Here is a 26,083-nt window from a genome sequence, read left to right on the forward strand (position 1 = left end):
GCTTCCCTCGGGTCCTCTTATTGTTGTGACGAGTGTTCGAAATGCAGAGAGGTGCGCTCGATTTGCCACACGGAGCAGCGCGAGAGTAAAGCACGAGGGAGGGGCTAATAATCGGCTCAGTCATTTTTAATGATCGTTGAAAGCCCAGATCGTAATCGAGATTAAAATTTGATTAATTGAGCAGCCCTAGCGTGAAGTTAGTGGATGATGATGATATCAAAGAATTTCCCATCATCAAACCTCGTGGCACCACAGTCAGCCTCGAAGATGTTGTCGTCTTGCCGACTTCATTCTCAGCCTCACAGACATACTCTCCTTGATGGTGGTCTTTGACAACGTTGTCAATAACTAGTGTGTATGTGTCACGGTCTTTAAAACACTTGAACTCTTTGCCAGATTTCACCAGCTTCCCATTGAAAAACCAGCTAACTTTGGTGACGTATTTAACACTGGCAGTAAGCACAGCCTTGCCATTTTCCTCAGCACAGACATCCTCCAGAACATCTACGATGACGGGATAATCAGTGATACTGTCCGAGGACTCACTGATCATGATTGCCTCTGAAAGATATTCCTCTCTGGTTTCTCTGTGGACAAAAATGTCCACATGCTGTTCAGCCTGGCATACTGTGCCGTCCTTCTCTGATCTAACCGTCCTGCTGCTCTTGGACTCGTGGACCTCGGTTTGGCTCTGAAGTGTCGCTCTTTGAAAGGAAGCCCTGGCTTCTGTCATCAGAGCTGCAGACTGAGATACAGCAGGAAGTAAACTGCCTGCGCTCTCTGCCACCACCACAGAGTCCACCACAGAAGACAACACCTCCTTGGAGGACACTGAGCTGACCTGCACTTTTTGAGGCTTATCAGTGTGCATGGTGCCCGGCTGCTCTGATGTAAGACTCGGCTGTTCTTGGGAAACCATAGCATGCAAAGCTACCTGGAGTTCATGCCTAAGGTCAGCTGTCTGAGGGTAATCACCTTTAAAAGTCAGCGTGATTTCCAGGGGGGAACCTGGAGATGTGATAAGATAGGAACATGCAGCCTGCCTGGGCTCTCTCTGAACCTTGACCTCATGGACCTCCGCTGCCTCTAGTCTTCCAACAACATCAGCCAGTAAAACTGGTGGATTACTGGCCACAGCTGAGTGAAGAGCGTCTCTGAGCTGATGTCGTACATTCAAACTAGATGGTTTGGGGGCATAAATGATGAAATTCAGTTCCTTAGGTAAAGTCAGAGCATCCTGAGCCTCTGGGACAAAAAGAAACCCTTTAGGCTGTGTCTTAACACTGACCGCGGAGCCCTCGAATTTACCAATCTCACTCGACCGCTCTCCTACGATGACTTGTTTTTCTTCTAGAAACACTGCCTGTCGGACCGACTGACCTTCCTGGATCTGGACTGCAAAGTCCCCCTCAGCCGCCTCTAAGATAGTGCAGCTTTCGGTGGCCATTGCTTTTTCCTCTATGAAAACTGGTTTTTTTGGTATCTTGGCCTCAATTTTAATCTCAGGCTTAAATTTTTCATCAGTTTCGAAGCTAGTAGTGTGACCCTCTTCCAGACTTTGATTGTTTGTGATGATCAAAGACTGCATGATATTCCAGTAATCCTCTTCCTGGACTAATGCTCGCTGTTGCGTGACGCTCGTAACAAAAGGAGTCTCTTTTGGGAGCTGCATGGGCTGGGAGGACACAGCAAGGCTGCGTAGAGGCCTGGACTCAGTACGCGGCTGTGGTTGAGCGCTGATCACAGACATGTCAAGATCTTTGTGGTAATCCGCAGTGACCTCCATTCTCTCTTCTGAGGTAGCTGCATGCCATCTAGCCTTTTCCAGCTTCTGTGCTGCCACCTGCTGGTCAGGTTTGGTGACAGCGAGTATGCCTTCTTTTGGTAAAACTGTTAGAGAATGGACCGACTGAAGGCGTTTTGGTTGCACCAACTCTTGCTTTGGCTGGACGGAGGTGGCGTTCATCTTTGTTTCGAATTCTGAAGCTGCCTCACAAACTACAGTCCTCTGTTCTTCTTGAGTCACTGAATGCAGCAAAGTCAGACTTTTGCTCGCTTCTGCTTGTTCTGTTGGAGGTTTTTCACTGCTCAACCTTCCCTCACACAGTAAAACCTCCTGATCACTGATAACCTGCAGATTCAGAAGCTGTTCTCCCTCCTGCTGTGGCTGCACACTTACAGAAAATGCCCCATGTGGCACTTGTCCTGTTTGATCAGCACAGAGCTCATATTTCTCTTCGGTCTGTACGGCTGAATTATAAACCATGTCTTTGCACGGGGTAATGCTCTCCTGCTCTGGTCTTTGTGTTTCAAGCTTTTGCTCTTTGGATAAAGCCACTCTGGCTTCACTCACTGGTGCTACCACTGGTTTCGGCTGCTCTTTGCCAGCTGAACCTTTAATGTCTGCATCTAAAGCTGGAAGATGCTCAGTGTGTCCTTCTGTAAGTTGAAGCTGTCCTGCACACTGAGCCGAGTATAAAATCTTTACCCCCTCTGTGACTCTGAAGCTCCTCTCCTCCTCTTGTCTGTGCATGTCTTCTGAGATTTCATCAGCGATAGGTACAGCGAGCTCGACCTGGTGACTAGTAACAAGTTGCCTCGGCTCGCTGGAGGTCTTTACGTGTTCTGGACTCTGACCTATCAGTGCCTCAGCTCTCACCGTGCTGAGGGGAAGGACCTCCTCAGACGTAGCTGACACGAGCTTGGGCGGTTGCTCTTTGGCTGACTCCAGCTCAACCACCTCGGGGCTGAGAATCCGTTCAGAGTGCTGCGCTGTGATCTTTTGTCTCTCCTGGACTGAGGATAAGAAAGCAGCCACGTGATGCTGTTTAACAGGGACAGCTGAGACCTGAGGTGGATGGCTGGGGGCTAATGAAACCCTCTCCTCTATTTCATGGGACTGCAGCACCGCTGCCTGGTGGGTAAGTTGCTCACGATGAAGGGTGGCAGAAGAGATGCTGAGCTCTCTGAGCGTTTCCACCTCTTCACTGGGAATAATCTGTCGGTCTCCAGTACTAATGGTATAGATCATGTGTTCAGACCGGGATCTTTCCTGGTGAAATCGGAGTTCTGCGGTTTGTTCTGCCATCGATATCGTCAAACCTTGTGTTTTCTGTACTAACGTGTCCTCTTCCTGAGCTTTCTCCCTGAACACCAGCAGCTCTGCAGTACAGGAGGCTTCCCCGTACTGGTTTGAGGCCTTACAGGTGTAAATGCCGCTGTGCTCCTGTTTTACACTCTTAATGTTAATAAACCCGGATCCATCCGGGTTGTTCACAATGATACAGAACCCACTAGGCTGGATGTGGGAAGTGCCTTTAAGCCACTGGACCTCAGGGAGAGGATCTCCAGTCACAGTGTAACTGAAGACACCCTGAGCCCCCTCCTGCCGCTGAAGAGATTCTATAGTTTTAGTGAATTCTGGGCGCTTACCAGTCACTGCAAATGTTCTCTCCTCGGCTCTTTCCTGCTTTTCTGGCTCCTTCACCTGAACGTGCAGGTAGGAAGTGCAGGTTGACTGGCCAAATCTGTTGCTGACCGTGCAGGAGTACTCTCCTTCACATTCCCTGTGAACTGTGTTAATCACCAAGCTGTACTCATCGTGTTCGTGAATAAATGTATACACGGATGAACTGGTTATAGTGTGCCCGTTGTGAAACCACTGGACGGTGGGCTTAGGGAAGCCGGACACTCTGACGGTAAACGTAGCCGTTTCTCCGACAGTCACAGCTGCCGGAGAAAGTTCACTGAGGAAAACTGGTTTTTCCTTTTTCTTTTCCAAAGTGCTGGAGAAGCGTTTAGACTCTGGTTCAAGTTCAAGTGTTTTGGTTTTGTCTGCTAACTTTATGCCAGTGAAGTATGACTCCTGGGTTTCCTCTTCCACTGTGACGGCTGAGCTAGAGAAGACTGAGTGGAATAATCACAGGTTAAATCAGCCTCACACTCCAACCACAGTACAGTCTGCTGAAAACAGGAAAACTGCAGCTTCAGTACAGGAGCAGTGTTTTACATGTTTGACTAAAAACTTTTTCCTCAATCAAAACAAATTCTACATCATCAGAGTCAGATAATAAAAGTCCCGAGTCCACTCTGAACTTGGTTCAGTTATCAAAGTAAACTCGTAAAAGTGCCCTTGAACTTCTTACCAACACAACCTGTAGACAAAGAACATAAACAACTAAGACCAAGGATGGAGACATCACGATAAAAGCCATATTTACCTTTTATCTCCTCCTGGACCTGAGTCACCTTCTCCTCTGTAGTTACTGTAAAGACACAGATGTTCACAAATTAAAAACATTCCTAAAGATTCCTGGGAGACTGTTAGAACCAGTGGTGGCTCGTGCATCCATCCCTTTTTTGTTTCGTTTAACTGACGTTTGTGCATGCTCCTGTTTGGTCTCTTAGTGTGCAGCACCGCTGGGCTTTTTTTCAAACACTAAGTGGTGTGAGCACAAAGTGGTTATGACCTCGTTGAAGAAGTGTTGTCACCCTGTGAAGAAGTGTGCCTCTGCTGGCTGTGTGGGTGAAGAGCAGTGTGAATGAGTGGTGTAAAGAAGCCTTAGCGAGCAGAAGGACCAAAAGCATGCAGATGCCAACCTTTCGTCACTGTGCTGCGCTCAGCATCTCCGGCTGAGCTGATATTTTTGCAAACGTAAGAGCCCCCTTTTCCAGGTCCCACATTGTTAACTTTTATACAGCTTGAGGGGTCTTGATTTTTCACAGAGTAACACACAGTTTCCTCAGCATTCAACTGGTTGTAAAGCCAAATGACAAACGCAGTGGGAAGCCCCTTCACGACGCAATTCAGGGAGCCACTGCCTTTGTTTCTGATCAGCAGCTCAGGGGGGAGTTTGATCAGGAAGTCGGGGCAGCTGGAAGGGCGATGACCTTGGTATTCATTAGGCACGACGTCAGGGAAATACAACAGGCTGATGAGGCTGTGAGGTCTCTGGGAAGATGGAGGTGATGGTCCCGGCTTCTCCACCACCTCCTGCTTGTCTTGGTCAGAGGGATCTCTAGGGCTCTCCCTGTGTGCCTGTAACACTTTGTGCACTGAATCGGTAGGGATGGGGGTTTCTGCTTTGAGATTTGCTTCTTTAGCTGGGTAAGAATAGAGTTAGGAAAAGTAATTAGGGGTCACAGAGTACATGGCCATGACTCTAAATGCTAAAGGGTTAATAGGATGAATGATGAGGTTAGCGTAGCGAAGCTGACAGGAGGGGAGGATAAACTGGACTAGGGTTTGTTATTTTATTACACTACAAGAGGTTACAGGATAACATATTAAATATTAAGTCATGGGGGTGGGGGAGCACTAAGCAGGAGGAGCAGCTGGAAAGGTGGAATGGACCAGATGGAGAGACAGGCTGATAAAAAAAGAAAGATTAACCACCTTCAACAGTGAGCTGAGCAGAGGAGCTGTTGTGGCCATGTTCGTTGGTAGCGGTGCAGCGGTACGTGCCTTGGTCCGCCACACCGACGCCCTGGATGACCAGGGACAAAAAGCCACCGCTCTGAGAGCTTCTCACCCGCTCGGTGTCCACCAGGCTCTCGCCGTTATGTTCCCATATCACCCCGGAGAAGGGCTGGCCGTCGAATGAGCAGCTGAACTCTGCCATTTCACCACTTTTCACTCGGACATCGCTCATTTCCATCAGCAGCTTCGGGCTGGCTGAGAGTTTGAAGTCAAAGCTGCTCTCAGAGCTCCTCTCCATCGAGCTTATCTCAATCGTGCTCCAAGACACAGAGGAGCTCTCGGTGATCGTCTCAGTAAACTCAACACTGTGGGCTGTTTGTCCCACTGACAGAGAGCTGAAACTCTCACTCTGAGCCTCCAGTCTCTGAAATAGCTTAGCCTCAGCCCCAGTGCTTGACACGCTAGCTAAGGCTTTTTTATCTGGGCAATAAGAAAGAGTAGAAGAATTAGGTCAACACATCATCACGCTACGGATTTCTCCAGGTTACTGTCACAGCCTGTTGCCAACAGTGCAGTGGGAGTGGCGCGTTGAGGATCAATAATGATGAGTGAGGGAGTGGACAGTGGTGGGTGTCCGCTGTCAATCATGCAAGCTCGACTGGAACAGAACAACAACAAACAGAAAAACACAGCCAGCGATCACATCCGTGCTTGAGTGTGAGGAACATTTCCAAAGTCCAGCAGTGGCTGAACCATGCGGCATTCCTCTGACATGAAAACTCCAGTTTCGCAATAAAGACCATTAATACTGTTTGTGTTGGAGAGAAGACGTCATGCATTGCAAAGAGACCTTTAAGATGATGCTTCCAGTGAGGATAAGAGCAGATTCAGTGTGGAGCAGCTGCATGCTCACAGAAACGAGTCAGTTTCTCACATCATCGCACTGAAAGTATGAAATCTGAGTTTGATGGAGTGGCTGGAAAATCGTTCCAGTCCAAGGGCTGGTTGCACAAAGATCCAGGAGACGTCATGCACACAGTGACTGTAACATGAGCAGGGCTCATGGTTTTCCCCACGACGGTATAAGAGCTGACGTGGCGTCAGTGCTAGCCGCTGACAGCTGCAGGAGATTTGATCTGTCCTGAATTGACATTTTAAATGTTTTTACATATTGAACAGTTTTATTTGTGAGTGCTAAGCTAGGCTCTGTCCTCCACGAGGATATTAAAAGAAAAGGAAAATCTTTGTGCAGCCAGCAGCGTTGATCTCCAGTACAGCTGACATGCTTGCCACTTCCCCCGGCTGAACCATGCATCTTTCTATTGGCTCAGTTAAGGTTGCTTTGCTTGCCAATAGATGCTTCCTTTTATGTTTTGCCAGTAAGTAAACTTCTTGTGTAACACGCTCTCATGGCTCCGGACGGATGGAGGGAGACTTAAAACACACCTGGCCAATCAGAACGTGCTTACATGCTGCCATCATTATATCACCGTAGTCAGCGAGTGCTGTTAAACTTTGACTATCGGTTCTCGATACGTTGGACGTTATACATATCAGACCTTGTCTTACAGGAAATCCACATGATATTCTAAAATTAAAATCAATCCTGTGAGGAACATGCACCGACTTAGGGCCTTCTTGGCAGCTGATGAACGTGCAGTAAGAGCCTGTCAGTTTTATCCAATTAGTATGCGAACGTCTGCTGAACTCACCATCAATATTCAGAGTGGCAGCACATGTGACCATTCCTGCCAAATTTGTAGCAACACACGAGTACTCTCCTTCAAGGCTGGGGAGAACTCGGGAAATCTCCAGCAGGCAGGTGTCATCATAATGAGACATCCTGAAGATGTCCGACTGTTTGATCTCTCTGTCATTGCAGAACCAAGAAATCTGCAGATCTGGAGAGAAAGTGTTTTCTCATAGTCAGGAAAAACCGTTTACGGCACACCACACTGATGACAGCTGCGACAGGATTTATGGTCAATGAGTATTTAAAATGCCGTATGACAGTAAAGGGGACGAGTAACGGTCAATACCTTCCCCAGAGACGCTGCACTGGAACTGGGCAGGATGTCCTTCTGAGATCAGCAGGTCCCTCATGGGAGCGATGAGGACTGGAGGGGAAACCTGAGCCACGGCTTCAACCACCTCCGGAACTGCAGAAAAGACAAAGACACCGTAAGTCATCGCTCGATTTGGTGGCTAATAATTCATAATTCCAATCAAACACTCCATATGTACCTTCCACAGTGAGAGATGCAGAGCTCGTCACCTCTCCGTAGTTGTTTTTGGCCTCACAGCTATAGATGCCTGCATCTTCAGGGAAGACTTCAAGCAGCAGCAGCGTATGCTCATCTCCATCATGGAGGAACTTGCACTTGTAGCTCGTGGACAGAACCTCAGAATCTTTGTACCAGAACACCTGAGGCTGAGGAAGGCCGCTCACCTGTGTCGAGAAGCGAACTGACCTGCCCGAGATCGCGGTTTGGGGCTGCATCTCCCGGATGATCTGAGGTGGCTCTGGCACTGAAGGAAAGTAGAAGAAAGAAAGGTTAATACTCTGCTTGGTCCTCTGGTCAAAGAATACTTTGATGATAATAGAAACAGATACGTTTAAACAGTACAAGTATCATTTTTAAGCTTTTCACTTTTATTTTCAGAAACTGTCCAGTGGTTTTTCACGCAAAGAAGGAAAGCAGTGCTGGACTGATGCAGGACTGGAGCTCTTACATCTGACGTGGAGGTTCACAGAGCTCCTGTTTTTGCCGGCTAAAAAGGTGTACTCTCCAGCATCGCTCCTGAAGGTCTCAGAGATGGTGAGACGGTGGAGCTTCCTGATGGTGGCATAATTGAACCTCTCCTCCACAGTGAACTGGAGCTCCACTCCATTTCTCAGCCAGTGACCTTCTACATCATCCTCATTCACCTCAAACTCAAAAGTGGCTCTCTGCTTCTCAACAACCTGAAAAACACCACATGATTAGCTCAACACCAGAAACGTCCTTCTAGTATTTCTAAAAAAAATAATCATTGTCACAATTATTAAGAAATCTCTTCCTGTAGGACAAAATATCTGAAAAAGAATATATTAAATGATCGGCAGTGTGTGCTCTCAAAGATCATAAAGTATGAAAAATATTTCTGTCATCGTCACACATAAACTGACAGACAGTATGAAAATCCCAGGATTTGGTGCATTTTTATGGAGTCTACCACCTAATCTTACCGTGATGTCCCTGGTGGCTGGCTCTGAGATTCTGACATCTCTTCCCTCGACTGCCAGGTGACCCTTGGACATGCTTGAACCGGCCACAGCGGTGTATTCACCGGCGTCCGACAGACGCACAGAGGGCAGAACCAGACGGTGCACAAACTGGTCCGATGTCATTTTGTACCTGTAGCAAACAAAGAAGGTGTAGAAGGTTTAAGAGTTGATCCCTATGTTGGTAAAACTCAGTAATTGTTCCCACAACTGACTATCAAGGACTCTACCTGTCGGACAGCTCCAGCTCCTGACCATCTTTCATCCACATCACCTGGATGTTTGGTTCAGAAACTTCACATTCAAATGTTGCCCTCTTCTTCTCTGTGATCTTCAGGTCCCGCAGGTGTTTGGTGAATTCAACCACACGGGCTAAAACAGGGACATAGATACAGTTACTTTACCTACATCTATCAGTGTGTCTGACCTTATGGAAACAAATCACTCATGAGCCCAGAGGCTCTAGTCGTCCTCTGCAAGGTTTTCTTCCTCATTGAGGAGGTACTACTAAGAACAAGATTCAAGGAGTCCTTGGGGAAGTTTGGACGTTCACAGTTTTAAATGTCTATTAGTAATATTAATGGCCGTAAGAAAAGGTCTGAAGGGTACCTTTTAGAGGTTCTAGTAGTGACAGAAAGAATCGTGTATGCGTTCCTATGGCATTAACGAGGATCAACTTATTTGGGGAGTTTCCAGAAGTCCGTTGAAAAGTTCAAAGTGTCCTGTGAGTGAGTCTACATGTCAAATGTGTTAGATTCTGCTGGTTATTTCAGAGTTACTCGTGATAGTCCATTAGAGTAGCTTTAAGAGTCTTTCAGTAAGTTCTAAATGTCTTTCAGGGGTAACGGAGATGGTTGTACAGGCAAACGACAGACACACACATTTAAAAACCAGCTAAAACACGGTGAGGTGTTGAAATAATTTTATTTGAAGTTGATGGAGTCCAAAAACATCTAATGTGAAAAGTCAATTGAAAAGTTAAATTAGAATCAAAGCATTTTACCCTCAACGTGAAGTTTAGCTGAAGTGACTGCAGAGCCAGCCATGAAGGTGTACTCGGCACTGTCTCCAAAGTGAACATTCCTGATGCTCAGAGAGTGAGTGAGCTGTTTGCAGCGAGCCTGGCAGCGGTCCGTAGAGCGGATCTCCACGCCGTTCTTCAGCCACTTGTACGTTATTCCCTCGTAGTTCACATTCACCTCAAATGTGACCGTGTCCTTCTCCTGAGCGTTCAGGTCTTCAAGCATCGTTGTGATCAGAATAGCTGGAAAACAGCAAAGTGATAATAAGTTTGAAGAGATGTTTAAGTACAGTGAAGAATGCAAAATTGTGTTTTTTAATCTGTAACGTCATCCTTAGTGCAAACATCTGATCGGTTAGAGTTTTCACCTTAAACTACAAAGTAATTGAAAGTGGCTTATACTTATAATTTGTCATAAATATCCAATTAGAAAATCTGAATGTGCTAATTATTTCTTTTTTTTAGTAACAAAAATGTTTAGATTTCCAACTCAGAGGAGAAATGAAAGAATCCAATTAAAGTTACTTAAAGACATTTCATGGTTTGATACATTGTAATGATTTGGCAACATGTGAAACGTCTCTGAAGAACGAATTGATGAATTGATACATTGTAAATCTAAAGGTTTAAGTTTCACTGATGGTAACTTACGGTTAACAGTTAGCGTTGCAGAGATGCGGTCGTTCCCACAGACAAAAGTGTACTCTGCAGAGTCTTCATTGCTGGTGTTCATGATCTTCAGCTGATGGAGTTTCCCTTGAACCACAATCCTGAACTTCTCACTCATCTCAATCTCCACACCATCCCTCAGCCAGGTGGACGGGACATTGAAGTGAGAAACTTCACATTCAAATGTGGCCACCTGAGTCTCTGTGACCTCCACGTTTTTCATGGGCCTTGTGACACGTAGAGCTAAGAGTAAAATACAGACATGTTTAGTCCTAACGTGACCTTGGCCTGTGTTTTAGCATTTTTTACGTCCAAAAACTACTGATGTGATAATGCTTACACTCAACAACGAGGTGAGCGCTGCACTGCAGGTGTCCTATGACAGCAATGTAGTTGCCCTGCACGCTGTCGTCCACGTCGTGGACAATCAGCTTGTGGTTCTTCTTCTCAGAGATGATGCTGTAGCGCTCGTCAGACACCAGGTCTTTGTCATCGAACATCCATTTCACTGGGATGTCATCCTCTGAGATGCCAACTTCAAATACAATTGTTGCTCCTGACAGTGCTGTCACATCCTTTGGCTTCTTCAGGATCTTAATGGCTGTGGGAAAAGAGGTCTTCTGTTGGTAAAAAGCTTTAGGAATCTAGAGGTCCCATGTGGTTTAGGTAAATTTCCCAACCTTGTAGGCACAGAGCCAAAAAGCTTTTTGTTTTATTCCAAAATCAATAGTTAATACTTACTTTCCACATTGAGTCTGGCACTTGCAGACAGTTTTCCCAGTTTGAAGGAGTAAACAGACTCATCCTGTGTGCTGCAGTTCTTGACCTTCAATGTGTGAAGTGTGCCTTCAATACTGATTTCATATTTATCACTGGGCTGGATCTCAACGCCATTCTTGATCCACTGTGCTCCCCTTACATCCTCATGGGTCAGTTCAAGGCTGAACGTGGCTTCTTGAGTCTGGACTACATTCAAGTTCTTCAGGGTCTTCTTGACTTTGACAGCTGTGGAGAAAAACACCAAGAGGCAAGGTAACAGTTAAACAAGTGAAGTGGCTGAGTCCAGAATTAAACTCTCACAGGGTGGGTCTTTGTGGTTGTTGCTGTGGGCAGGTACGAGTCAGCAGACTAGATCTAAATGATTTAAATTTAAAGTATCATTCGATCATTTGGAAGAAATGTCTGCACTCATAGAGTCAACAAATGGTGTGTTTTTATGGCAGGTTGCTGGTAACAACTGCAAACTGGTTCTTTGCTCAGTTGTCTGTTATGTGTTGACACAATATTTCTTCATATCAGTGAAGAGACATAAGACAGAAAAATATAATTGCTCTGAAAACTGGACTGGACATGAATAAAGAGGCAGCCCGTGTTCAAAGAAACACTTTAAGCACCTTCACAAACAAATTCAGCTTCCTAACCTCCTGATCCGCATTGGCTGTATGATCTACGTGTGTGTTTCCATGGAAAGCTGGACCTACCCTCGACTTTCAGGTTGGCTGAGGTCTTGGAGGTGGCGACCTGGTAAGAGTACTCTCCAACGTCAGTGGCCTTAGTGATGATGATAACGAGGCGTCTGACAGCACCGTCCACCTCGCTCAGCACGTTCTCGTTGAAGTCAACAGGCTGACCGTCTTTTAGCCACTTGCCCTCTGCGGATGGGTTAGCAACTTCACACTGCAGCACAGCGGTCTGGGAGTCAGCTACCACCAAATCATGCAGGGGCTTCTTAATGGCACCACCTGGGGACAGGAGATAGCCAGTTACTGCCTGGTGACAGAAATCTTCTCTGAACTATTTAAGTGTGCAATAAAAGTGTGTTTTGCGTACCTGTTACGGTGAGTGAAGCACTGCACATCTTCTCACCAGCAGCAAACATGTACTCGCCCTCTTCATCCTTCATTGCATTCATGACCGTGAGCCTATGCCTCTTGTCCTTGGACTCCATCTTGTACTGGGGACCAGCTTTAATCGGCTGCCTCTTAAAGGTCCAGAAAGCGTCAATGCCTGGGTGAGAGACCTCAACCTCGAAGGTGACATTTTCAGACTCAGAGCACTGTTTGTCTTTCATTGGTGTCACAATCTGGACAGCTGTTGAGACAGAACGATAGTTAAGCCTCGAACTGATGTACAGTAGAATAGAATAGAATAGAATAGAATAGAATAGAATAGCCATTTTTATTGTACATGTACAATAAAATTGTAGGAAATGTAGATGACTTGCTTTCACTTTTTCACAATTATCCATCTGACTCATTCAATAATAAAGATGTACCACATGGGCTTGGTTCTAGTTTTGTAAATGCCACGAGGTCATGATGTTCATGTCAGACTATATATGTAAGAAGCAGGTGCAAGTTTTCATATGATTTTAAAGAAAGTTGCATTCAGCAGAATCTGAAACTATTGTGTTCAGCAGAAAAATCATTTCTTATGTTGCCAAGCAAATATTAATGACCCTTTTCAGGTAATCAGCTTGAATAAGATTTCTGGAAGCTGAAAGCAAAGACTCTCATGTCATGACTCTCATGTAGTTTCTTAATAGTTTTCTACAGGTAAACTTCATGTGACTAGTGGTGGTCATGGTTTATTAATTCAATTCAATTCGATTTTATTTATATAGCGCCAAATCACAACAAAAGTCGCCTCAAGGCTTCATATTAGACCTAAAGATTCATAAACTTAGCTTCCAGGTCATTCCAGAATATAGATGATGCAACTACAGTAGTAAAACTCCAAAACATGCTTGGACCTCATAATGGCGTAACTTACGCTCAACAGTAAATCTGCAGCTGGTGTCAGCTCGGCCAACCACCAGTTTGTAGTGTCCTTCATCTGAAGCGTATGTTCTGGTGAAAACCAGGCGCTGCTTAGCTCCCTTTGCCACCATCTGGATTCGCTCACTGGCTGTCAGCAGGTTGTCATTGTGGTACCATTTGACTGAGCTGATGTCCTGAGCAGAGATCTTTGCCTCTAGGACGACCTTTGTACCCTCAATTGCATGACTGTCCTTCAGTGGGATCAGGATGCCAATAGCTGCAAGATGAGATATTTTGATTAGAGGATTTTATTTTGAAACAAAGTCATTAAAGAAAAACATGTGCATCTGAGGTGACCCACTCTGAATGACCAGCTTTGCAGAGGTTGAAATTTCATGATCAGGAACCTCGAAGGAATACATTCCAAAGTCGTCCTTGGTTGTATCTTCTATAAGGAGTTTGTGAATTTGTTTGTCAATAACTATATGCACACGGCTGGAGGCTGTGATGGGCTGCCCCTTCTTCATCCAGGTTCCTTCAACATTCTCCTGGGAGAACTTGACCTCAAGCTGAGCGATGTCACCCTCGCAGACGGTCATGTCAGACAAAGGCTGCATCAAGGTCACTGGACGCACTAAAAAATAAAAATGTCACTGTTAGCACTCTACATGCGATGTGTGTGTGTGTGTGTGTGTGTGTGTGTGTGTGTGTGTGTGTGTGTGTGTGTCTGGAAAGGCCCCATCGGGGCTGAAAGGTATGAACGGGCTTTAGAGAAACATCTGCTCCATGCAGACGTGTGTTTCAGGAAGGCCTTCGTGTTTGAGCAGCACGCTGCTAAACTGCAACCAAACACCCAGCGATGCTACACCATGGGACACGTGGGCCTGTTTTTGAGACATGTCGCTGCCTCAAATACAAAATAAACTTGTATTAAAATGGTTAATTTTCTCACCTTTCTCACCCCTTGATATGTTTTCTATGTTTGATTATGAATAAAATATGGCTTTATAAGATTTGCAAATCAAAGTATTCTGTTTTTAATCTTTATTTTACACAGCACCGCATCGTTTTTGGAATTGGGTTTGTGGCACTTTTATAAAAACCTATCATTTAGATTTAAATGTATTTTGAGGGAAAGTAGAAATGGTTTGTCCACAAACAGGAGAAGATGGTTAGCCCGAATTCCAGTAACACATTTTGTTGTAGTCTGAACAGTAGACTTAACTTTACTTCTTAAATACAATAACTTCCGTCCATAGAGTTTCATCATCCATATCCAATTCAGTGCCATGGGAACAGCAACTCACATTTCATCTTCAGAGAGGCACTTGTCTTAAACTCGCCCACTTTGAAGGTATATTCTCCCTGGTCTTCCTTCTTGACGTCTTTCACAGAGAGAGTGTGTCTTCCACGGCGGGAGGAGATGACGTATTTACTGCCAGGAGTCAGCAGATTATCTCCAAAGTACCAGCTGCCTTCGGCATCTTCACGAGAGACAATACATTCAAACTCTCCGGAGTAAGTCTCGGGCACCTCGGTGCTCTCCAGCTGCTTTAACAGCTCCAGAGGAGCTCCTGTTGGTCACATAATACAACAAGAGTTCAAGTCAGTCACAAAGTATACATATACCATATAAAGTACCTTGAGGTAACCGTTTATGTATTTGGAATAATTAATAATGAACTGTGTTGATTTCATTACCTAATGAACAGAATATGAAGAACCTAACCCACCTTCAACATTAAGCTTGGCGGTTGTCCTGACAGTATCATCTTCTACAGCCACGCATGTATATTCAGTATCATCCCTCATTCCGATCATCAGCACAGACAGGAAGTGAACCTTTCTGTCAGAGTGCATTCTGTATTTGTCTCCAGAGAAGATCTCCACATTATTCTTCAGCCATTTGACCTTCACAAAAGGCTCGTTGGTTTCACACTCAAAGGTAGCCACGGTATCCTTCTCCTTGGCACTGACGTCCTCCAACTTCTGAGTGAAGTTAATGACTTGTTTTGCTGCAGAAATGACACCAGAGCATTATTCAGAGAATGCAGGATTTAAAATCAGAATTATATGTACATGATCAAGGTCTGTGTTACCTTGCACCAACAGGAAAGCGTGGCTTGAAGTCTCTCCAGCAGTACTGGAAGCTTTAACCATGACACTGGCAGAATCCTCTGCTGTGACATCCCTGATCACCAGTTCACAAACATGGTCCTCAGGCCAGTACCAGTAGACACGGTCAGACTTCTCCAGCTGAACTCCATTCTTGAACCACTGACACTCAGGTTCTGGTCTGCCGACAACTCTGACTCTAAACTTGACTTCGTCACCCTGTGCGACTGTCTGGCTGGTGATACGCTCAAGGATCTTTGGCGCTTCCATGCTGGGTGAGAGCTTGACCCTCTCTGGTTTTAGAGGCTTGGCAGTAACTTGGCGATGCTCTTCCTCCTTCTTCTTCTCAGCCTCCTCCTTCTCCTTGGCACGATGAAGCAGTTCCTCCTTTGTCTTCCTCAGCAGGTCCTCATAGGAGTCATCTCTCTTGCGAGACTTGAGATCCACTGCGGTAATAGACTCGTAATAGCCTTCCTCTGTCCTGCGCTTGAACTTACTCCTCAGCTCCTCTGACTCCTCACTGGCTTTCTCATGGACAATTCTCTGGGCCTTCTTGAGTTTGACGACCTCTTTCAGCTGAGTGTCCTCTGTAGGCTTTTCAGCTTTAACTACCTCAAATGGTACTTTTCCAGGTTCAGGTGCAGCCTCGGCTGGCTTAGCCTCAGGGGCGCGGCGCAGATGAGTTCTGAAGTCCTCCTTCTGCTGAATCTCCAGTTTTACGACGTGCTCAACGGAGCCCAGATTGTTATCTGCTACGACTCTGACCTCCCCTGAATCATATGATTTGATGTCAGTTATCTCCAAGTAGTAAATGCCATCATAGCGAAGTCTGTATCTCTTGCTTTTGCGGATAAGTTGTCCATTGAGGTACCAGTTAACTTTTGGTGCTGGATATCCGGTCACTCTGCAGCGGAATCGAGCCGTTTCACCCTCTAAAACTCTGATTGGTTCTGGAACAAGGACGATCTCAGGCTTCATCTTCTCTGTTTCTTCTTCAGCAGTGACTCCATAAGGTCCACCTTCATGAGCCAAACGCTCTATCTCATCGATCCGGTGGGCACCTTTCCTTCCTTCAGGAAGTTGTGTTTCCTCAACAAGGCCCTTCTCATCCTTGACAATCAGGGTGGCTGAGGTTTGGTCAACTCCGTACTTGTTGGTCGCTCTGCAGGTAATGACGCCGCTGTCTCTAGCATAAGCGGCTTCATAGTCCAGGCTGCAGTAACCAAATTCATTCACCATGCGCAATCTGTTAGCAGCAGCCAGAGGTTTGCCGTCGTGCAGCCACTCCACCACCATTGTGGGGTCACCAATAGGAGTCAGTCTGCACTCAAAATGAGCTGGACCGAAGCGCTTCATGCGGACAGATGTCAGCTTCTTCTTGAACTGTGGTTTTTGCTGCTTCTCTTTGTCATAAAGGTCGCCTTCCTCCCACTGCTCTTGACCATATCGCAGATGAAGCGGCTCCACCTCTGGAGGAGCGATCTCTTTGGCTTTGTATGTTCCTTTGGGAATGATGAGTTTCCTCTCTGGTTCAGGCTCAGCATATTCCACCTCAACATTGACTCTGCAGCGAGTGGTATCTCTGCCAGCCTTATTGATGGCTGTAGCGGTGTACCAGGCGCTGTCTGAGCCAGCTGCTGATGGGATCTGGAATTTAGCCTCTCCTCTGGTTCCTTCAATCCTGGAAAATCAAATTCTCATTTTAGAGAAGAATTGACATTTGACACGTGTTTTTAATTGAAATGAAAATCTCAGGTTGCTTTGAGGAATAATTTTACTCTCCACAAACGCAGCGTTTCATTAAAAAAAGTGTGTTGCTGCATCAAGGTCATTGAAGCAAACAGATGTGATCTACATTTAATGCTAAAGTCACAGAACATACTTGATGCTTGGGTGCTTGTGTGGGGTGATGATGTCGCTGTTCTTCAGCCAGACGATATCAGGCAGTGGGTTTCCAATGGCTTTGACAGCCAGTTCAACCAGAGTGCCCTGCTTCACACTGATGTTCCTCAGTTTCTCAGTGAACTGTGGACGCACCAGGGTTTCCTTGGCTGAAAAAGAAAGTTAAATGAAAGTAAGCCAATCCCCCAACATTTTTCCTTCTGGAAGAAACTTCAAGTTGAGAGAATATGAAGTTGCATTCTTACCATCAACAGCGAGAGTGACGGAGATGGATGTGCGTCCAGCTCTGTTCTGAGCCACCACAGTCCATTCCCCGGAGTCTTGTGGCAAAGCTGGGACGATGATCAGGGACTGAGTGCCATCCTCTTTAACCACGATCTTGTGGGTGTGGTCACTAACTATTTGTTGCCCTGAGAGGAAGATAGTTGAATGGCTTGTGAGATCAACAAATTTTGTTCAAACTCTTTTTGAAGATTTCCTCTTTGTTGTACTCACCATTGTGGAACCAGTACGTCTCAGGCATTGGTCTGCCCACAACCTTCAGGTCAAATCTGGCAGTTTGTCCCTCAGAACATTTATATGATGAAGGCTTCATGACAAAAACAGGCTTGTAGAGTCTTTCTAGCTGAGCCTCATCAGTCTCATCTAGCCGACGAGCAGGAGAACGTCCAGGTGAACGACTGGGAGAACGGCCAGGTGAGCGGCTCAGAGAGCGAGGAGATGTGGACCTGAGAAAGTATTAATCCTTGTCATTTCCCTTATCGTCAGTGTTCCCTGTTTCAAGCTTTGTGAATTTCTTTACCTGATCCTCTGCACTGCTGGCTGTGGTGTGAATTGCTGAGGTGTTACTGTTTCACATGGCTCCACATAGAGCTTCCCAGAACTGACAGCATTACCCTTCATGTTGGTGGCAAACGCGGTGTACACGCCTTCATCTTCGGGTATCACTACAGGCAGGCGAAGGCTGGCCCGTCCATCCTGAAGAACCTCTATTTGGTAATGGTCTCCAGCCCTAATACGCTGGCCATCTTTGAACCAAGCAATCTGCCAAGAGATACGACGTGATCGTAAAATCATGTGAACTCTACTTTAGAGCTTTTTATGTATTTCAAGACCATTTCTCTAATTGTAACATATTTCTTAAAGATTCAGCACCTTGGGGAGCGGCATTCCAGACATCTTGCAGTGGAAAGTAGCGCTCATCCCCTCCATGATCCTGTAACTTTTCACTGGCGTGTCAAAGGCTGGCTGTACCGCCTCAGTCTCAGTGGCAGTCACCATCAACTCTCCGTCCTCTGTCACAATCTCTCTGTAGCTGATTTTCATAATGGTAAACTCAATCTCCTGGATGATCCTCTGCTCAATGACAGACAGATGGAATTCCTGCAGATATGATATGATGTCAGTCAGTGGGTCCTGATCATAGTCAAGCCCAAGGAAAGGTCTTTGTAGATTACGAAAATGATGATTTTTATGCTTGCTTTAATTTTTATGCATCGGTTATTATATTTTCTTCCCAATAACGTGCATATTTAACGCATATTTAAAGGCACATAAAGGTTTTACTAAAGCTGGATAGTCAACCAGGTAGTGTGGGAAATTCAACGACACCAATTCTAATGAGAGCTTAGTCTGACAGTGCGCTCTGAATTACAATATCAACTGCAGTTACTACTGACAACAGCAGTATCTGCAGCTACAGGGACCCCAGCTTTTTACTTAATCTCAAGGTAAAGTGCTTACTTAAGTTTGTGCTGTACTCATCGTCATGATGTGATATACAGCACACAAAATGATAGAGGTGTCCACATACTAACTGTTCTATCAGGATTTGAGACTTTGTGGCATCTCCAGACTTTTTTTTGTAAACAGCTCACTGGAGCTCATATAAACTATTACACAGGATAGTGACAAACACTCCACATAACCATCTAGTTCCTTATGATGGCTTTGACATGGTTTGGTTTTGTATTATGATCACAGCTATGGCTAAGGATTCTCTACCTGTCCAGAGATAATGGTGGTGGTTATCTTCTCCATTGTTGTGACAGTGACAGGGGGAATATCTCCCACCTTGGGCTCTTGCACAATGGATGTCACTTCAGTCTTAAACATTGCTTCCTGTTTCTTCATGTAGGCTTCATATTCCTCTGTTGGCAAAAAAACAAAATAAAAAAACAATCCTATGAGTTCAAGTAGTTTCCATCATCTCTTTAAGGACTGTGCAAGCTAACTGTTTCTGCATGAGCTGTATGGCATAATATCCACTGACAGTCCCTTTATCTCTGCTCCTTGTGTTATATCTTTAGGACAGCAGTTTGCCATCACTGCAGTATTTACTGACCTTCCTCCAGCAGACTGGCGGAGGCAGAGACTTCTCCAAGCTTATTCTTGGCAAACACGGCATATTCTCCAGCGTCATCGGCGAAGGTCATGGAGATCTCTAAACGGCACTCTCCAGTCTCCTTCTTGTAGGCAACTTTGTATCTGATGGAGGGGAATGAGCATTACAGGCCCCTGAAGGCTGCAGCGTGATCCATCACAATAGGAGCAAACAGTGTCCTAATATTTTACCCATACTTCGTCTTACCAGCACCGTTTGTCCTAAGAGCCCACTGAAGATAAAATCATGGATTCAGGTCTAAAGGGATTGATCTCAATGCAGAAGCAGGAATGAGAGCTGGAGCTTAATGTGCTGGCGGCTCATTACTGGGTGAGACAGTTGACCTTAGCTGAACCATGAGCCAGATGTTTGGTTTTGCTAATCCTGTGTTATATCTGACAGGGACTTTAGGATTGGTGTCAGTTGGGTTTGAGAGGGGGGGTCCGAGTTGTGTATTCTGGTAGAAAGCTGAGCTCTAATGACGTGTTCATTTCTTACAGTTTTACAGTGATGACTTTAGCACTTTAGTCCTTGAGTTAGGGGATTTGTTTTGCAGCTGCATTCACACGTCAGATAAAATATAGATCACGTAAACCACAAAGGTCTCCATGTAAGGACAGTGAAAACCTGAGCACAGGTATTACTCACCTGTATCCGGTAGTGAGTGGGACACCACTCTTCTTCCAGATGATGTGTGGTTTGGGGCTTCCCCCAATCTGACATTCAAACACAACACTTCCACCCTCCACTAGCTTCTGGATGGTGGGTTTCTTGATAAAGAAGGGAGCAGCAGCAGCAGACTCTGACTCCACCATGCTCACCTGGGTCTCCTCTCTGGTTTCTCTTAATCTGGAAATAAAAATGTTTCCTTATTTTCAGGCCCAACCTGTACCGCTTGTCATCCGTTTCAGTGATGTAAAATAAGAAACCAATATGTTTGACGATTTGATGAATGTAACTCAAACTTTAAGTGACTCACTGAGCAGTTTCAACATGTTCTGTAACAACAGCAATCTCCTCTCTGCTCTCGATGTCTTCAGACACTGGTGGGGAAAGACAGTTCATCACTGTAAACGCATGAATATGCAGAACGTATAGACGGGAAGGGATGAGATTATGTTACGGGAAGATTTCAGGTCCTGTGTGTATCAAGAACAGGGCTCGGTGCATGCATGTGAACAGTCTCTGAGGAAAAAAGGGCTCAAATTAAAGTTATCCTGATATCTGCTGGACAGGCTGGGCATCGTTCCTCAGTATGTTACAGCATACTACGAAAGAAGATTACTTCCTGTGTGAGTGACACTGCATTCTGCTTGCACTGACCCTGGACAAGCAGGTAACAGGACGTGCTGACAGTTCCCGCCTCATTGGTAGCTGTGCAGGTGAAGCGGCCGCTGTCTTCAGCGAATGCTTCACGGATCACCAGTCTGGCAAATCCGTTCTCGTAGGTGATCTGGAAATCAATGGAGCTCTCAATCTTGTAGTCCTCTCTGAACCACATAATGATGGGGGTGGGATGACCGCTGATCTGGCACTCCAGGGTCACAGACTCGCCCTCGATCACATTTGTGTTCTTCAATCCCTGCACAAAAAAATATCACAACATCTTTACAAAAAGGTCTCTTTCCCTAAACAGTGTGGACATGTGATCTGAGGGCAGTCCACTCACAGAAATCAGCGTGGGAGGGACCACGGCACCACCGGCAGAAGGCACCGCAGCTGCCTCCACCACCTGTAAGATATTCACAGGTATGTTGGGAACATTAGGCTGAAAAACTACAGCAGCTATAGATCCCACACATGGACACAGTGACAGAAACAACCAACACACACACACACGATGAAGAAGAGATAACACAGCACATATGATGGAGGGAAGGCTGGATGGGCTGCAGAGGTGAGAATGAGGTTGTCAATAGCATGGAGAAGCCAGTTAAAGTTTATTACAGGGATATTTAATTATGGATTTTCACAGAAATCAAGAAAACCATCAAGAGAAGTTGTAAAAACCAGAAGTATGACCTGTGTCCCACAACATTTTTCTTCAGCTGTTCTTTAGTCTAATAAATGGTGAAAATGTCAATGAAATCAGGAGCATTCAAACCCGGGGTAACTTCTGCCCTTTCAATCAGATTTTTCCAGGGTTCAAATAGAGGTTTTTCAGCCTGTGAACGAGGATCGAATCAGGCAGCTCATATTAGGATTTATCATCTTGAAAATATCTGATAAAATTCACGATACTTTGGCCAGCTGTTGGCAGCTAACGGATCGTATGGATCTTACATCCACATCAGGTTTTCTTGTCCTGTTTAGACCCAGCTCTCTGAGCTACATTACAAACCTGGGCTCCCCAGTCCTCATACATTCTCTCCATTCTGCCTGAGTACACCACCCCGGTCTGTAACTCAGAGCCAGAACGACTCTGATGTTTGTCAGTGAAGTGTTTGAACGGTGGTGGGATGGTCTCCAGCATCTCTCTGGTCTCTGCTACTCTGCGAGATGGACTGGGAGACTTGACAGGCTTGATGATCTTTCGAATAGTGGCAGAAGACGAGGATAACTCTTTGTGCAGAGTGGCCATGGCCGAGCCGGCGATGGAAACCTGACCGACCCAAAGAGGAAGAGCCACACCGTCATCAAGAAAATACTGTTGAGTCTTTTCTGAAATGTGTGTTAAACCACAGCACAGAGGAGCTATGGCACGTTAGTCTGATTAATGCTACAACAGGGTCAGATAGAGGGACTTTAATTAAGATGGATTAATAGGAGGTACCGGATCAATCAAGTTTATTAAATAAGGGGATGAAGCAAAAGAAGGTTAAGGGAGGATTGATTTAGTTATTTTATGGATAATATTTGATCACGTTGACACTGCATTAAAACACAAGTTTGCATTTCAGCCAATCAGCAGTTCAATAAGCTTGCCACAGCAACGGTCCTATCACATTATTATTGTCCACAGCTCGCCTGATGCTTCCTGTCTTACCTCACTGCTAGACTCGAGTTTTGGGACAGACACTTTAGAAACTGTGAATTGTGGAACTGGAGACGGGGTGAGACCAGTGTCCACACGGGAGGAGATTTCTGTCACTCCCTGAATCTGGAGCAACCAACACAACAAGAGTCAGAACCTCAGGAGGATTTTAAAATCTGCACAGTATATTTAGAAGATGACTATGTGATTATCAAGAGATTTGTGCTTCAAATGTCTTTTTTATGGTTGACTACGAGGTGACTTCACAGAGATGAATCGGTCATTATTCACCAAATAATTCAAACAAGACTTTGCCCAAAGACACATTTCATACATAATTAAATAATTGATCGGACATATGGACTGTTTTTTCTGAGATACTCTTTTTGTAATTGTGCAAAATCATTTTTTGTAACTTTTTCATTTTGATGGAAAATAAAACATCCATCTGTTCTCTTCAGCAAAAAGGGGGGGGGGGCGGGGGCTGAGTAAAATACCAAAATAAAAAATAAATGAAAGAATTCAAATCTGCTGATAGTTTGGTCAAATCTCTTGGTAATCGTTGTTCACTGGAGGCCTAGCTAACCTGAGGCTGCAGCACGGCTGCTTCACGTGTAAACTCCTGAGCAGTAGAAAGCATGTGCCCACTTTGCACTCTTGTTGATGTCAAAGCAGCTTGATAGCTTTGATCAGCAGCCACGGCGGCGGCCTGCTGCCTTAAGTCCACCTCTACAGCCTCGTCCTCTTCAGCTCGACCCCCCTCGACAAGCGCGGGCTGACGGACACGAGCAAGGTCGACGGCAGCCACCACGGTGGCCACTGCCCCCGCTCTTTTCCCTCCCTCAGCCTGGAGACACAACAGATCTCAGGACATCCAGCACAGCGGTACAGAAACAGACAGGTTCATGGGGGAAATCACTTTGGTAAGTATCTCCATCCCCTCGTTCAAAGAAAAATACAGAGCTGGGAGAAAGACCTGATTTGCCCAAATTTGCATATAGACTGGGTTTAGTTAGCTCGACTCTGTTAACGCAGGTCTAAAACTCTGGGCTGGATGGTTGTCCAATAAACAAGAGGCTATTGAATGAGCTTCAGAGGTAGATCTTGGATTACGGGCAGAGCCAGATTAGCTGTCTCCCCAGCTTCCAGTTTTTTGCAAAGCTTAGCCTGACTCCAGTTATCCAAATGAGATAATGAGGTACTACGGTTTTTAAAGCCTGACCCATGCAAGCTTAAAGGTTTAAAGTCATTTGAAGACAGCACATTGGTTCATCTGTTTGTCAGCAGTAACATTAGCTGCAAAGAAAAGTGACAGCCACAATCTTGTGGCGACACAATAAAACAATAAGACCAGTCTTCTGAGTTAAGCTGAAGCGATCTCAGACACATCAGGAGGATGTGGTATCAGGAGGACATCAGGTATTCTGACAGCATCGTCAGCTGAACCGAGCCAGGCTTGCTCTCTACTGGAAACAGGTGCTAAAGTCTTGTGGTTAAACACAGAGGACACAGCTCTTTGAGGGTGTATTTTCCTCCTCTTCTGTGAGTAAAGATGTTGCTTCTTGGTTTTTAAAGTTTTCACATGTTTCCCCCCCTCACTGTATGAATCTGTGTGGGGCTGAAAGAAGTTACAGTCCCGCCCAGCCTGCAGAGATGTCCCATCCCTCATCATCCAGGGTAAAACGCACATCATCAGCTTCAGATGATTCTCTTTTCATTTCAAAGACCAAATGTTCAGACTGCTGTGTGATGCTGTGCCAATGATGTGAATATGAGCAGGGCAAACAATCAGGCACATTAGAACAAGGAACACATGGAAAAGAATTGGCTGTAAGGTGGAGGAAGGTGGATGGCAGGTTCTGTTTTTCAGAGTAAACCCATAATACCTTTAAACAAGGACCTGAAATCCACCGCAGAGGCTGTGAGACATGAACGTCACAAATAGAGAAGTGGAAGTAATATTTCATGACCAAACACAGTCAGGGAGCTGATGGTAACGCAGCTGAACCCGAAGAAGAGAGACTCAGGAATCTGGGAACCTCACGTTTCATTGAAAATGCCCATTTTTTGTGAAGTGTCTCCTGGAATGGTTTATCTGTGGATGGGAATATGTCGTGCTACCCCAGGGATGCTCACCTGTTTGACCATGGTGACCTGCTGCTCCCGGACCAACTGAGTGACAGTCCTGCCCTCGGCCACGTAGTCTTCCTGCTTCCAGGGCGGGAGGACGTCACCGGCGGCCTGCTTGTGTGCGGCGATAGGGGACGGGACTGCCCTGAAAGGTGAGACTGAGAGTTACACAGCTGCCCTGATTGGTTTATTCATCGAGCACACCGATCAGCAGATCTCTGTCAGTAATCATTCGCTGACTTCTTTCCATGTAAAAGTTACGAACAGGCAAATAACAGCCAGCGTTAACCCCTCCCAGACTCTACCCACCTGACAGGCGTGGGTGTGGGTGCCTTCACATGTCTGACAGGTGACGGTGACTGTTGCCGTCCCCCGGTCACCTTGGCCACCAGTGATGGCTGAGTTGGTGACTTGGATGTGGGTTTCGGAGGAACTCTGGGTGGAGTCTTGTGAGCCAGCTCTGCGCCCTCTATCTGCATCTCCATCATGGCGGAGGCCTGGAAACTGGCCTCCATCTTCTGGGGACGGACAGCAGAGTTCATGAAGTTAGATTAAGTATGAGTAAATTAGACAATCACACATTTCTTTGAGGATTTTTTTACCTTTTCTACTCTGGTGTGTCGGGTCTCTGAAATCTGGGCGGTTGAAATCAAGGTCTTTGTTTTCTTTGCTGGAACGGCTTCTTCGCCTGAAAATGTCTCTTCTTTAGTCTGTGTTTTTCATCAAAGCAATTTCCAAAAGGAAGAAGAAGCAGAGACGAACGGTTCTTACCCTGAACCAGCAGTTCGGCTGTGGAGGTGGCCCGTCCGCTGCTGTTGGTGGCTGTCACCGAATACGTCCCAGAATCCTCTGGGAAGGCTTCAGCAATCAGCAAGCTGTGCAGGTCTCCGTCCTGGATGATTCTGAAGTCGGTGGAGCTCTGGATCTCGGCCCCTTCTCTGTAGAATTTTACCCCAGGTGCGGGGATCCCGGTGACTCGAACATCCAGCCTCACCTGGCTGCCCTGTCTCACCGTGGAGCTCTGTAGTCTCTGAATGAAGCTTGGAGGCACCGTCTCCGCTGGAGAAGGAGGTACAGGTCGCTTTATATCAGCTGATCTCAGCATTTCGTTGTGCAAGTACACAATAAAATAAAGCCAGTTTATGACTTTTTAGAAAACTGAATTTTTAATAACAGTTTGTTTTCAGTTTGATTCAGACGGGTGTTAAAAATCAGCTCATGATGTTGCAACGTCTGCCGACCGTTATCCACTGCTGTTTATCCTTTGAGAACTCTGGATGGCAGCTAAATGATAACATATACACAAACAAACCTTCTTTACAATCTATAAATATCAAAATTTTAACATTAAAATTTGCTGTTCGTAGCAGCTTTTTTGAAAAGAAATGTATGGGAAATGTTCATGGAGCAGAAGTGCTTTAGTTTACCACTTGAAGTCCTCCTGTG

The 26,083-nt window shown here is 45.7% G+C and overlaps 1 protein-coding gene across 1 annotated transcript in view; it reads right to left on the minus strand.

The window, feature by feature from the left end:
- The window catches only part of LOC147312152 (titin-like), a 175,449-nt gene that overhangs the window by 143,102 nt on the left and 6,264 nt on the right, over nt 1-26,083 (minus strand). The window contains exons 4-42 of the mRNA XM_086267313.1: nt 25,409-25,696; nt 25,240-25,325; nt 24,947-25,155; nt 24,644-24,782; nt 23,094-23,354; nt 22,520-22,633; nt 21,875-22,135; nt 21,203-21,265; nt 20,857-21,115; nt 20,513-20,576; nt 20,182-20,382; nt 19,495-19,637; nt 19,155-19,300; nt 18,306-18,533; nt 17,953-18,194; nt 17,646-17,878; nt 17,396-17,560; nt 17,131-17,299; nt 15,233-16,929; nt 14,867-15,148; nt 14,441-14,707; nt 13,495-13,767; nt 13,147-13,410; nt 12,205-12,465; nt 11,856-12,116; nt 11,116-11,379; nt 10,715-10,975; nt 10,357-10,617; nt 9,688-9,948; nt 8,915-9,056; nt 8,649-8,817; nt 8,153-8,384; nt 7,664-7,948; nt 7,459-7,578; nt 7,132-7,320; nt 5,396-5,899; nt 4,600-5,103; nt 4,221-4,265; nt 241-3,906 (exon numbers count right to left, since the gene is read on the minus strand). Of these exons, the coding sequence (XP_086123439.1) occupies nt 241-3,906; nt 4,221-4,265; nt 4,600-5,103; nt 5,396-5,899; nt 7,132-7,320; nt 7,459-7,578; nt 7,664-7,948; nt 8,153-8,384; nt 8,649-8,817; nt 8,915-9,056; nt 9,688-9,948; nt 10,357-10,617; nt 10,715-10,975; nt 11,116-11,379; nt 11,856-12,116; nt 12,205-12,465; nt 13,147-13,410; nt 13,495-13,767; nt 14,441-14,707; nt 14,867-15,148; nt 15,233-16,929; nt 17,131-17,299; nt 17,396-17,560; nt 17,646-17,878; nt 17,953-18,194; nt 18,306-18,533; nt 19,155-19,300; nt 19,495-19,637; nt 20,182-20,382; nt 20,513-20,576; nt 20,857-21,115; nt 21,203-21,265; nt 21,875-22,135; nt 22,520-22,633; nt 23,094-23,354; nt 24,644-24,782; nt 24,947-25,155; nt 25,240-25,325; nt 25,409-25,696 (13,479 nt within the window). The remainder of the gene's footprint in view (nt 1-240; nt 3,907-4,220; nt 4,266-4,599; nt 5,104-5,395; nt 5,900-7,131; nt 7,321-7,458; nt 7,579-7,663; nt 7,949-8,152; nt 8,385-8,648; nt 8,818-8,914; nt 9,057-9,687; nt 9,949-10,356; nt 10,618-10,714; nt 10,976-11,115; nt 11,380-11,855; nt 12,117-12,204; nt 12,466-13,146; nt 13,411-13,494; nt 13,768-14,440; nt 14,708-14,866; nt 15,149-15,232; nt 16,930-17,130; nt 17,300-17,395; nt 17,561-17,645; nt 17,879-17,952; nt 18,195-18,305; nt 18,534-19,154; nt 19,301-19,494; nt 19,638-20,181; nt 20,383-20,512; nt 20,577-20,856; nt 21,116-21,202; nt 21,266-21,874; nt 22,136-22,519; nt 22,634-23,093; nt 23,355-24,643; nt 24,783-24,946; nt 25,156-25,239; nt 25,326-25,408; nt 25,697-26,083) is intronic.

Source organism: Aulonocara sp. 'chitande type north' Nkhata Bay, linkage group LG16 (genome assembly GCF_057382095.1).
Source record: "Aulonocara sp. 'chitande type north' Nkhata Bay isolate Kocher_YH1m ecotype deep benthic linkage group LG16, A_spYH_male_GT1.1, whole genome shotgun sequence".
NCBI lineage: Eukaryota > Metazoa > Chordata > Actinopteri > Cichliformes > Cichlidae > Aulonocara > Aulonocara sp. 'chitande type north' Nkhata Bay.